Below are 12905 nucleotides of genomic sequence, written 5' to 3' on the forward strand. Positions count from 1 at the left end.
AAAAATTACTCAATTTTTTTGAGGGAAACTCCATTATTTATACCAAAGAGCGAGGCCCAATGGACTTCCATGGCCAACCGTGCTAGCCAGAAGGCGCAGAAGAGCACAAGAACAAACTGGCGCAATCGCAGACAGGCCGGCCCATAGAGAACTCGAGCAGTTGTAATTTGGCACCCAATCTGGCCTATACGACTCCAGATTCCAGAAACATGGTTAATCTGGCCTATAACGGCTCCCCACTTCCGATCTCTCTCACCCGCCACCACCGCCACCGCGAGCTAGTGGCCGCCGGCAGCGATCCCGGCGATGCCGCCTCTCACGACTCCCAAGTCGGGCGACGCCCTCTTCGCCAGCGTCGACCGCGTAGTAAGCTTCCGAACCCCATAACTCCCCTGTTCGCCCGTTAGATCTGCCCCCCTCACTGATCTGGTTGCATTGGTTCATTGTTGCTCTGCAGAACGCGGAGCTCTTCACGCTCACCTACGGCGCTATCGTGCGGCAGCTCCTCACGGATCTGGAGGAGGTCGAGGAGGTCAACAAGCAGCTTGATCAGATGTACGCCCGCTCCCCTTGTTCATCTATTTCTAACTTTCTGAGCAAATTCAGAAACTTCTTATGGGGGTCAATTTGACGGAGTACGCGGATGATCTTGATCTAGGAGTAGACATCTGTGATTTTTCTATGGACTTCTTACCCAAGTCGACTAAAGTGCGTTAAGTCTGTAATGGAGAATTTTGTTTCTGTCGTCATGGAGTTGTCATAGTTGGCATGTCAAACACAGAATTGACGTTCCGTTGTCCAATGGAGGGAGCAGAATTTTCCAATTGCATATTTGCATTGTACTCCAAATTTCTTACTGTACTTCATTGAGGAGTTATGGACTTAGAGGGATAAGGCTCTTCCATCCATGCATTGTTGTAGATGAACATATAGCAATCACTGATAGAGGAAAGATGGCAAGCTAGATCAGATGTAGAATCACATATGACGTGCCGATATGTCCCCTAATGTGATTGCTGTTTACAGACTTTCTAGCGAATTAAGCAATATATCTGTCGGCAGTGGCAGCCATACGATTTGCCGTGTCTGAACCTCGCGTGCAGACTCTTCATACATGTTATATTCTTTTATTTTTCAGGGGTTACAATATTGGAACTCGATTGGTCGATGAATTCCTAGCCAAGTCAAATGTATCAACGTGTGTTGACTTCAAGGAGACTGCTGATACTATAGCAAAGGTCTACTATTATTCTTTCTGCATTTCATGAAATTAACCAGATATAAATATAATGCATCCCATAGTTACTGAGTATTCGAGTCGCGGTCTCCTCACATTGCACTTCGTGAGGGTAAGGCTTGCCACTAACACCTTCCCCAGACCCCGCACAGTGTGGGAGCTCTTAGCACTGGGTACGTCCTTTTTTTATAGTTACTGACTATGTTTCCCTTATGCATATTTCCTACACTTGTATGGAAAAATGTTCACAGGGGGAAGAAAGACTCAATCATACAGATGTTTAATATATGTTTTGCATCTGGAACCATAAGTATGTTTCATATTATTGCTATTGCATATAATTTATCCAACAGAAGTTTCAAGAGCCTAGCAGTTTTCCCATTGCATAACAGTGTTTTCGGTTTTATTAGATGTAGGCACTCAGCTGTGTTTTTATCCATTGATAGCATTCTTTCCTGCTGCACACTGCACAGCGATACATCACTCAGGGACATTTGATGCCTACTCTTACTTCCGCAGATTCTACATATACTGTGTTAGCTCATTTGTTTTATATATATCTCAACTTGCTCATTACTGAAGGTCCAGGGTTCATCACCATATCTCCAAGATGCCACTCATTTTCTTACTAGAACAGTCAAACTTGTGGGCTATCTGATTTCCCCTTCCGTTTTTTCCTCCTTATGGCTTTATGGTCTGACATTTTTTACATTTTTAAAACAGCTTGGATTCAAAATGTTCCTGGGAGTGACTGCAACGGTAACCAATTGGGATGCTGAGGGTACAACATGCAGCTTTGTATTGGAGGACAACCCACTTGTAGATTTTGTTGAGCTTCCTGATACTTGCCAAGGGCTTCAGTATTGCAATGTTCTGAGTGGAGTTATTAGAGGAGCACTGGAAATGGTTTGTCTTCTATAACTGCATATTTTATAATTTCCTCTTCTTGTCAAACTGATGATGAATAAATATGTTCTAATATTTGGAAGAACATATATTTTACAAAACAAAGCTGGGGTCTCTGAACCTTATGCCTCTATGTAGTAACTAAACAAAGAAGTTCATAATAATATGCAACCCCTTGCGATTTGAATGATGTTGATATCCTGATCTAAACGCATATCATGGCGAATCTATTTAAACCACTGGTATGGTACCACATAATTGTCTGCTCTAATATGGAGTATTTTCTTTTTATTAAATGAAAATGATGTAGTAGGGGACCCCTTCCCTACTGTTTTTCCGTAAAAAAAGGACTATTATCCGCTGGTGTTCTAATAACTATTAGTTGCAGTGTTTTAATGGAACTGTCTACTAGCACCTTTTGATAATTGTAGATATGTGTTCCGGTACTATGATCTTACTAGTCCCTGAAATCTTTCATCATCTGCTGCTCTAATCTATTGCTTGTGGTTTAGGTTTCCATGAAAACAGAGGTCACATGGGTCCGCGATATGCTTCGTGGGGATGACGCCTATGAGATGCGAGTGAAGCTCACCAAGCAAGTCCCAGAGGAATACCCCTACAAGGATGACGACTAGTTTCTTCTTAGGGATAGTTTATGCCACACTGTGTTGCTCGTTTTACTTCCGTGTTGAGTTCCTCCGTGGCTGTAATTTAGGTATGACATGGTTTTTACATGAGGTACCTGTGCATTATATTTTGCAGCTCTACTGTGTACCGTTGATATGTTTTAAATATATTGTATGTATACTTTTCCTGCTTTGGATCAGTGAGATAAATTTGTTCAGATCAACTGTGATGACGATGTGATTTCCTACCACATTGCAAGGAAATGAAGTATTTTTACTCTGCTTACCTGCCAAGCCTATCCGAAACAATTCGTCCAAAGAAAGATAATTTCAAAACAAATAAGTAGAACTGATATTACTTTTATACAAATAAGTACTTGGCATACTGTTCTTTGTTGTCTGCAATGAAGTTGATAGCCCTGCCTAGCAAGTTAGGTTAGAACAGCTGTGCCAAACCGGAGTGTGAAGATCGTCTTCATCTGAGCATAATTTGTGATCGGGGTCCCGACGTAAGGGCGATGCCTCGGTTAGCGCCAATGAGGCTTACTACATGAATGTACTCGTCCGTCGTATCTTCATCAGTAGCATAGAAGCAGCAACCATCTTCGCTCCAGTCCAGAATGTGATCTGTTTCATCTTCAGTATGACACTCCAGTTGGTCATCCAGTTTCTGATGTGGTTGTAGAGATGAAAAGTGGTCACATGTATGCCAACGAATGCAGCAGCAGCTACCTTCTTCATTTGCTGCTCTTTGAATCCCATGTTGAAACAGCCGCTACGGACAAGCTGAACCAACTGGTTGAGCACAAACTCTGAAAGCTCTAGTTTCCAAACCATGGCTGGTTTGCATGAAATCAGACATTGCTCAACATTGACAGTAGGAGCAGAAAGATCAGAGGAGCCCAATGATATGATCACCTACATGACAGACACTAGCAGATCAATGAACTACCACTACCACATCTACATCCTTAAGCAGTACCACAAGCAGATCAATGAACTACCAGTGCCCACATCCACATCCTTAAGCAGTACCAGTACCACATCAATGAACTACCACTACCACATCCACATCCTTAAGCAGTACCACATCAATGAAGAGCGAGAAAAGTAAGACCGGCCTTACAGTCAGAGAAGCCACACCCAACACCGACGTCGGGGAAGCAGGGGACCCTAGCGAAGATGCAGGCAGGATCAGCGTCCCGGTGGTAGAGTTAGATGCAACCTAGACAACCTCCACAAACCTCGACCGGGGACGAAGGAATGTCCTACAATGGATTCATTCAGACCCCCGTGTGTACCCACAAGATTTAGATCTAAGGCCAGGGTTGCAGAAGCTTACCACAATCGAAGCCATCGATGCAGAGGAAGAAGACGGCCATCCGCGGTAGTAGCCGCCGCCACAGCCACCGTCGCCGCTGCAAGCCTCGCCGACCGTGCGGGTGAGGAAGAGCCGACCATGTCGCTAGATCGGGAAGGGTAGATAAACTCGAAATGGGGGGAAATGAGGGATTTGAATTTGGCGATGAGAGAGTCGCCCGTATATACGGTGGTGAAATTTCAAGCACGGTGACCGAATTCATCCCGCCGAGATTTCGCCGTCCCGCGCGAGCTCGCGCCATCTCCCGCGGTGGCTCTGCGAGAATGCGGGGTTCTCGAGTTCTGCCGTAACGGGGTGGCTCGCTAGAAACGGCCGAATCGGATGTTCCTCCGGAACTTGATCCGAGGGTACTTTGAGAAGCGATTCGTGTAAGAGCATCCCCACTCGTTGGCGCTCCCCACGCCCAAATCCGGCGAAATTTTCGTCCGGATTGGATGAAGATTTGGCGTGGGGAGCGCCGAAGTTCCAGCCGCCCCCCCGGCAGGAAACCCCCAACCTCGACCATTTGACATATTTCAAACAAATTCAACATAAAATTTAACAAGTTCGGCAAACAAGAGGACGAAAATTGCTGAAACAAATTCGGCGATAACAGTACAATGTTTAACAAGTGCTGAAACAAATGAAGCACACAAATTTCACAATTTTTCAAACAAATTAAGACAGGCAAATGGACGAACACCTGACGGGCGTGGTCGAGGCAACCCGAGCCGCGAGCGACGACGAGCAAGCAGGCCGGAAAACAGGCCGGCGGAAGAGCAGCCAGATAGGCCGTCGTCCAAACACGGCGGAATATAGGCGAGCGGGGAGCGAGGGCGGCGCAATCCGGGCAACAAGCCGGCGGGGTGGTGCCGGCGGCGAGAGAGATACGAGGGGTGGGGGAGATTTTGAGCGACGTGGCGGTGGGGTTCGTGCGTCGAGTCACCGACAGATCGGGCCCTTCCCCGCTTTTCACTCGTCCGGAGTCCCCGAGAGCTCCCCGGGGGGCCGGGGGTGGCGTGGGATCGCCGGATGAATTTAGACCCAAATCCCGAAAACGAGGAACCGGGGGCGCGACTGAACCGAATTTCGCCGTCCGGATAGAAAAAACGCTCGCCGGGCCTCCTCAGGGGACGAGTGGAGATGCTCTAAAAACACGACCTCAGCCAGGTAACCAAACGAGAACCGAAAAATATTGAACCGATGCGAGTCAAGGGGAGCAACCAATCACGCCTGTATGTCCTAAAAGAATTCCCCACTCATTGCCCTAGCCCCAAACCCCTCTCGACCTTTCCGCACACCGCCTTTCAGTTTCAAACCCCTCCCCAACTCAGCCGCCGCCATGGCCGCCTCCTCCTCCCGCGGCGGCGGCGGCGGCGACGACAACGAGCCCTACCTCCTGGGCTTAGTCGTCACCAAGATCGTCGGCCTCCACCACTACAGCGGCACCATCAGCGGCCGCGCGAACGTCACCCTCGTCCGCGAGCCCCTCAACCCTCACGACGACAACGCCATCGCCGTCCACAACAACCGCGGCGTCAAGGCCGGTCACATCGAGCGCGGCGCAGCCAGTGCCCTCGCCCCGCTCCTCGATTCGCTCCTCATCGCCAACAACATCGCCATCGTGCCCAAGGCCCCTTCCTCCAAGAACGGCAGCAAGCCCTACAGCCTCGTCTGCCAGGTCCACATCTTCGCCTGCCCAGCCGCCGCCGAAACCGTGAAGAAGGCTATCAGGGACAAGGGCCTCGCCCTCCTCGCCCCCACCAACCCCGAGTTCTTCTTCTCCGAGTCCGCCTTCGTGCAAGAACGGACCAAGAAATCTGACCGGGATGTCGATAAGCTGTTCGCGCATGTGGGGAAGGACGGAGACTGCCGGATTGAGCCCATGGAGGCGCCGGGGGATGTGGTGCTGTCGGCCCTGTTCCAGCACCAGAAGGAGGCTCTGGGATGGCTGGTGCACCGGGAGGAGTCCTGCGACCTGCCACCATTCTGGGAAGAAGATAAAGATGGGGGATACAAGAACGTGCTTACAACCCAGGATACCAAGGAGCGGCCGGCACCACTGAGAGGCGGGATTTTCGCCGATGATATGGGGCTTGGCAAGACGCTCACTCTGCTCTCATTGATTGCGAGAAGCAAAGCCCCCAATGTGGGGGTAAAGAAGGCCAACAAAGGGGCTAAAAGGAGGAAGATTGATGATGCTGAGGAGGGATCACGGACTACACTTGTGGTTTGCCCGCCCTCGGTGTTCTCGTCTTGGGTGACACAGCTGGAGGAGCACACCAAGGCAGGAAGCTTGAAGGTGTATATGTATCATGGAGAGCGGACGAATGATAAGAATGTGCTCTTGAAGTATGACATTGTGATTACCACTTACAGCATCTTGGGCACGGAATTTGACCGGGAGGGCTCGCCAGTGAATGATATTGAGTGGTTCCGGGTGATTCTGGATGAGGCCCATGTGATCAAGAACTCTGCAGCTCGGCAGACTAAGGCGGTTACTGCTTTGAATGCACAGAGGCGGTGGGTAGTCACTGGGACACCAATCCAGAACAGCTCGTTGGATTTGTACCCGCTCATGGCATTTTTGAAGTTCCAGCCTTTTTCATTCAAGAGCTATTGGCAGAGCTTGATCCAGCGCCCCCTAGGGAAAGGGGATAAGGCTGGGTTGTCACGATTACAAGTAAGTTAGGACGGTTGTCCCTCTCATCCCATTACTCCGTTTTTGTCATTCCACAGTTTTAGAACTAGTAGTAAATATTGCCAGTTGAATCAGATGTTTCTGAACAGTGGCAGGTGATCACCGGTAAACCTGCTTCTAGAGTTAGAAAGTTAAGTCACTATGTTCGTTTGCTTGCAATCTTTATGCTCTGATAGCTTTTGGTCCTGTAATCTGTATATGCTCTTGCACATCAGACTCTCCTACTACTTGCCATAACTCATCAAACTGCCTTACATGTATATTATTTTGTTTTGATTATGCTGATTCTACCATCAATGTCGGTCGATCTTCTTATGGGGAGAATAATGAGTATTTTTATAACGGTGTTGGAAAGGGAGTCAAACATATCTGCAATGTAAATTTGTTGTCTGTTTATTGTAGAACCTCCTAGGTGCTATCTCACTGCGCAGAACAAAAGATGCAGAGAGTGGAAGTAAGAGTGTGGTTGCCCTTCCACCTAAAACTGTTGTAGCATGTTACATTGAACTTTCTACGGAGGAACGGGAGTACTATGATCAGATGGAAATGGAAGGGAGAAACAAAATGCTGGAGTTTGGTGACAGAGAATCGATTTTGCGTAACTACTCAACCGTGCTGTTTTTCATTCTGAGGCTCCGCCAGCTCTGCAACGATGTAGCACTGTGCCCTATTGACATGAAGTCATGGTTTCCTACTAGCTCCTTTGAAGGTATATAGGCTTATGTTTTTGTGTTCACTATTCAGGCTTTATGTTATTGATATAATAAATTAATAATCCATAATTCAATCTTTTTGTCACATATGAAAAATGTAACAATTTAAATTGATTCATGTTGTTTCTAAGGAAGTATCACATCCGTGTTGTTGTATATTGGTATTTAAATGAAGCTCCATCTTACTTTCTCTGAAAGTAGACCATCGTACTGTACTAGCATCCAACTAGCAACTACTGATTACTGAAGTCATGTTGGTTTATCTATTCAAAATGAAACCAATGTCAGTAAGTCAATTGGTAGTTCATTTAATAAATAATAATTATGTTGTATTGCAACGCTTCTGTTATTTGTATAAGCTACATTGTGTGCGAATCTTGCAGATGAACTGTGATTATTTTTCACCAAAACCGGATATCAATTAGTACTCTATACTAGTCCTGGTAACATTGCTTATGAACCTTTGTAAGACGCTGAATACATTTGTTAATTCAATAATATACCTGGACCTTGCAGAAAATTCCTTTGTATTATCAGGGCCGGCAAAAAAATCTTACTTAAGGTTTTATCATCCACAAAATATCAGATCAAGCTTTTCTAAATCCCCATATCAATTAGGTTGAATGCTTAGGTTTTGTAGTGATCCTTATTTGTGGTATAGGTTGGTTGTACGGAATGCTTTATCAGTAATCATCATACAATTTAACACATGTTTTGGAGTTTGGAAAAATGGAAGTTGCATTTAGTACCTGTGTGAAGTACGGTTTTCAGAATTCTTTTTGTTAATTTATTCTACTTTTGGTATGGTGAAATCAATTGTTCCTTTCGCTGTTCAGTTATTCTTATTCCTGCATTACTTATCTTATTGTATCTTACCGCAACACAATTGTGTCTATCTCTATCGTTATTCTTGTACTGTACACTGGAAATATCTTTATTCTTGCTCATAGAGAAATCTGTTGCCCTTGTTGCAGATGTGTCTAAAAACCCAGAGTTGTTGAAGAAGCTAGCCTCATTGGTTGACGATGGAGAGGACTTTGACTGTCCAATTTGCTTATCTCCTCCATCAAAAACTGTGATAACAAGTTGCACTCACATATATTGCCAAACCTGCATCCTAAAAATCCTCAAGAGCTCTAGTTCCCGCTGTCCAATATGTCGGCGGTCTCTATCTAAAGAAGACCTCTTTATTGCTCCGGAGGTACAGCATGCCGATGAAGATGGCTCAGAAAACCTTGGCTCTGACAAACCTCTGTCTTCCAAGGTGCAAGCCCTGCTGGAACTACTGAAGCGTTCGCAGAAGGAGGACCCTTCATCAAAGTCCGTGGTCTTTTCCCAGTTCAGGAAGATGTTGCTTCTGCTGGAAGGGCCTCTGAAGAGAGCAGGCTTCAACATACTGCGCCTTGACGGCTCCATGAGTGCGAAGAAGAGGTCAGATGTTATAAAGCAGTTCGCCGTTGTTGGCCCTGACGCCCCAACTGTGCTGCTGGCCAGCCTGAAGGCTGCAGGAGCTGGCGTGAACCTGACTGCGGCATCGACGGTTTACCTCTTTGACCCCTGGTGGAACCCTGGGGTGGAGGAGCAGGCCATGGACCGGGTGCACCGGATCGGGCAGACGAGAGCGGTGAAGGCAGTGCGTCTGATTGTGAAGGGCAGCATCGAGGAGAGGATCCTGGAGCTGCAAGAGAGGAAGAAGCGGCTGATCAGTGGCGCGTTCGGGAGGAAAGGTGGAGCCAAGGAGAAGGAGATGCGCATCGAGGAGCTGCGCATGATGATGGGCTTGTAAGCGATAGTTCTGGCAGTGGTAAGTTTTGCCCTCTGGTAGCATGTTCTGAATGCGCTATCTGACACAAGTGAACGATAGCTTTAGCTCAGATTATGGTGCTGCTACATGCATGTATTTTTGTCCCGTGTGGTGAACATGCATGAGAGCACCGGTGGAGCAGGGAGAGTTGCTAAAGAGCTCTCTGTTTTGCAGAACTTGACTGTAGCGTCTCATATCAGTGCATGACTAGGGAATGGTGTATGTCAATTGCCTGTGATGATAAACAGTAACCAGGTTCAGAAAGATCAATTTTCTGTAATTCTGATGTCGTGCGTCTTGTTTGTTGATGATCTAGAGCGTATTATCAGTTCCTTCTTCACATTTTTTTAATTCTCAAATCCTTGGTTTTCTTGTGCTGATTTTTTCTGATGGCACAAAATTATATCCCAAATCCAGCTGGATACAGAATTTGGTTCCATTTGTTTGAGCTGACAGTGGATCCACAATGCCTGTAGAAGTGGTGGTGAATGATTATCCTGCCTTAACCGGGTTGTTGGCTGCAGTCGTCGTGGTGCTGGTTGTGGGTACTTTGGTCAGACTAAGTCAGGCGATTTGCATTTGCTGGATGGAGAGAAAGACCAGTAACGCCAGGGACGCAGCAGCGTCAGTTAATGTGATGTGTTTTCCTCTTCTCTGATCTGGGCCAAGTAATACTGCCTCAGCATGAATCAATTTACACAACCAAGTTATGTTGCCAACATTTTCTAGGATCCAGCTACGGTTTTGTTTCAAGAAAATGCTTTTGTATTATTGTTGTGTCCTACAGTTCCATCTTTGCTTTTTGTACCACTTGTTTCCACATTACTTTAAGAATACTATTTCCACATTTTTTTTCTCATCCTACTCTGATTGTTAGACAGAAAGAAATTAGAAGACACCTAATCATCATATGCACGGGCTAGCAACTAGAAGGACCACACAAAGAGTAAACGCCAATGTCAACCATTTGAGCCTGTCTGAGATTTTCTTTTCTCCACTGAGCTGTGTGTGAGATTGTGCTCGCCATGTTCCAGCTTGACTCAAACACACAACATGCAACCCACCATCAGAAGGAAACCAATATTGGATGAACCATAAGTTCGTGCTTGCATATTTTGTAGGCCAACTGAGACCTATAAGTAGGCCCGCAACACACCAAGTTTCCTTCACCCAACTTCGATCGTTTCCCTCCCGCAATCTCTCGGGCTAGCTTCAGTAGTAGCCTTTCAGAGCAACATACGAACCATGGCTAGTGAAAAGCTTGCCGCCTTGGCTCTGCTACTAGCATTGTTTGGCTGCGTTGCCCACACATGCCAAGCGAGCTACGGGTATCCCTACCCGTTGTCGGCACCAGCAAAGAGTACTCCTCTTGCTGCCCCGGCGCTTAGCTACGCTTACTACTACAAGACTTGCAAAGGAGCAGAGAAGATCGTGAGGGACGTTGTGCAGGCGGAGATTAAACGCAACCGCGGCATCGGCGCTGGGCTCATCCGTCTCTTCTTCCACGACTGCTTTGTCCAGGTATGTAAATACTCATACCCATATCACTTCTAACATGTTTCTGATATACACATTAGTCAAATGTAGCTAGCATAGATGTTTACTATTTGACGCGATGAATTCATATATCTCCTTTTCAGGGTTGCGATGCATCGGTTCTCCTTGACAAGACCCAGTCCAATGAACAGACGGAGAAGTTCGGCCTCCCTAATATAGGCAGCCTTCGCGGGTTCGAAGTGATCGACAAGATCAAGACTAAGCTCGAGGCCAAGTGCAAGGGTGTTGTCTCTTGCGCGGACATTGTTGCCTATGCTGGACGTGATGCCACCTACTTCCTCAGCAATAAGAAGGTATACTTTGAAATGCCCGCCGGCCGCTATGACGGACGCATCTCTTCTGCGAACGAGACCCTCTTCAACCTACCCCCTCCTTTCGTCAACGTCACGGTGCTCGAGGCTATGTTTGCAGCCAAGGGGCTCAGCCTCGACGAGATGGTCACCCTATCTGGTGCGCACACTGTCGGGATCTCCCACTGCTCGTCCTTCGGTGACCGTCTCACGCGCAACGCATCAGACCCAATGGCTATGAACTCTAGGTTTGCACAATCGGTGACAAGGAAGTGCAGGAGCAGTAGCTCTACGGTGGATCAGGACATTTATACCCCTAATACACTGGACAACCGATACTACAAGAACGTTCTCAACCATGAAGTGTTGTTCACATCTGATGCCACGCTCGAGTCGTCCAAGACAAACTATTTGGTGAAACAAAATTTGAAGCCGTATGTCTGGGAGACAAAGTTCAAGAAAGCCATGAGGAAGATGGGCAGCATCGAGGTGAAGACCAGCGTGAATGGGGAGATCAGAAAGAACTGTCGCCTTATCAACTAGCAACCTTCATGCAACGAAATCGAGACTGTGATGAGGCATGCCTAATCATCATGGCCCCTGGTGGTTGGAAACCGACCTGAATGCATGACGTTTTTGTGTGTGATTTTTTATATACTTCCCAATAAGGATTTTATTCATTCTTGTTTTACATTTTATTTTACTGGAATTGTTACATGTGTGCTTCTATTGATTAATTAATGAGACCATTATTTTGTTTGTGTAAAGCGCATTTTTATTATATTTTTTTGTTATCTCCCACAAGTTAGTTTTTCACTCTAAGAGCTTTGGTTTGTGGTTGTCGGTAACTCTACAAATTTATGGGTACACATCTCCGCATTACATATTGAATTATGGATTTCAGCTTAAGAATTCTACGGAACCAACTGAATGTCATTTGTACCTAGTTTATGTACGTGTGAGTATGTGGATGTCTAGCTAGCCCCTGGTCAGATTAAGCAATGTCCAGAAAGATACAATGTTCTGTAATTCTGGTCTTTGCAGATAGTTTCTTGATGATATCTAGAGCGTATTGCTAGTGCCTTTCTTCTTCACGCTTTGTTCTTCAATTCTCAAGTTGGGATCTCTTCTCAAATCTTTGGCTTTTGTGTGCTGATAGTGATAGCCCCAAAATACATGTAGGAGTACTGGAGTAGGTGCTTGCCACTGTAGTTATTTATAGTAAAACTTACCTAGCTAGACCATCACACAGCGATTTGAACCTGTCAACCGTCGGATCATGCTCATGAGCGCACATGATTGACAGTGGCGGATGTAAGGGGATGCGAGCAGGTGGCCCAAGCAGAGGAATATAGCACACCGACGACATATGGGCCAGGAATTATGGATGGGATCGCTGTGAGACTATGCGCGGAGCTCGGCTTGATCGATCTCCATCACCCGTCCGCCGCCGGCCACCGCCTTGAAAATGCCTCGAATGCTTTGTCAAACGCCAGCGGCCACAGCCGCACACCACGAGAACTACTAGCCTATGCTAGACATAAGGTGATGCGCCCTGCGTTGCGACCTACGACGCTAGTTTTTTTTTTTCTGGAATACCCACAAACACCACAATATCCTCCATGGAATACCGACCACCAAGATACGCTCATGTACCAGCACTCTTACATGAAGTTCTAGTATCTGTTGAAAGAGAGATTGTATGATCGGT

The 12905-nt window shown here is 46.6% G+C and overlaps 3 protein-coding genes across 3 annotated transcripts; all 3 read left to right on the forward strand.

The window, feature by feature from the left end:
* Nucleotides 1-262: 262 nt before the first annotated feature.
* Nucleotides 263-2987, forward strand: LOC124676844 (trafficking protein particle complex subunit 3-like). Its single transcript, XM_047212868.1, has 5 exons — nucleotides 263-366; nucleotides 458-555; nucleotides 1139-1238; nucleotides 1961-2143; nucleotides 2656-2987. The coding sequence occupies exons 1-5, from the start codon at nucleotides 307-309 to the stop codon at nucleotides 2776-2778; spliced, it is 564 nt and encodes a 187-aa protein (XP_047068824.1). The 5' UTR covers nucleotides 263-306; the 3' UTR covers nucleotides 2779-2987.
* A 2484-nt stretch (nucleotides 2988-5471) lies between these two features.
* On the forward strand, nucleotides 5472-9670 carry LOC124673508 (putative SWI/SNF-related matrix-associated actin-dependent regulator of chromatin subfamily A member 3-like 1). Its single transcript, XM_047209576.1, has 3 exons — nucleotides 5472-6812; nucleotides 7233-7539; nucleotides 8518-9670. The coding sequence occupies exons 1-3, from the start codon at nucleotides 5472-5474 to the stop codon at nucleotides 9327-9329; spliced, it is 2460 nt and encodes an 819-aa protein (XP_047065532.1). The 3' UTR covers nucleotides 9330-9670.
* A 922-nt stretch (nucleotides 9671-10592) lies between these two features.
* Nucleotides 10593-11737, forward strand: LOC124675481 (peroxidase 2-like). The gene is made up of 2 exons (XM_047211558.1): nucleotides 10593-10868; nucleotides 10988-11737. The coding sequence occupies exons 1-2, from the start codon at nucleotides 10593-10595 to the stop codon at nucleotides 11735-11737; spliced, it is 1026 nt and encodes a 341-aa protein (XP_047067514.1).
* The last annotated feature ends 1168 nt before the right edge of the window (nucleotides 11738-12905 follow it).

This window comes from Lolium rigidum, chromosome 7 (genome assembly GCF_022539505.1).
Source record: "Lolium rigidum isolate FL_2022 chromosome 7, APGP_CSIRO_Lrig_0.1, whole genome shotgun sequence".
Taxonomy (NCBI): domain Eukaryota; kingdom Viridiplantae; phylum Streptophyta; class Magnoliopsida; order Poales; family Poaceae; genus Lolium; species Lolium rigidum.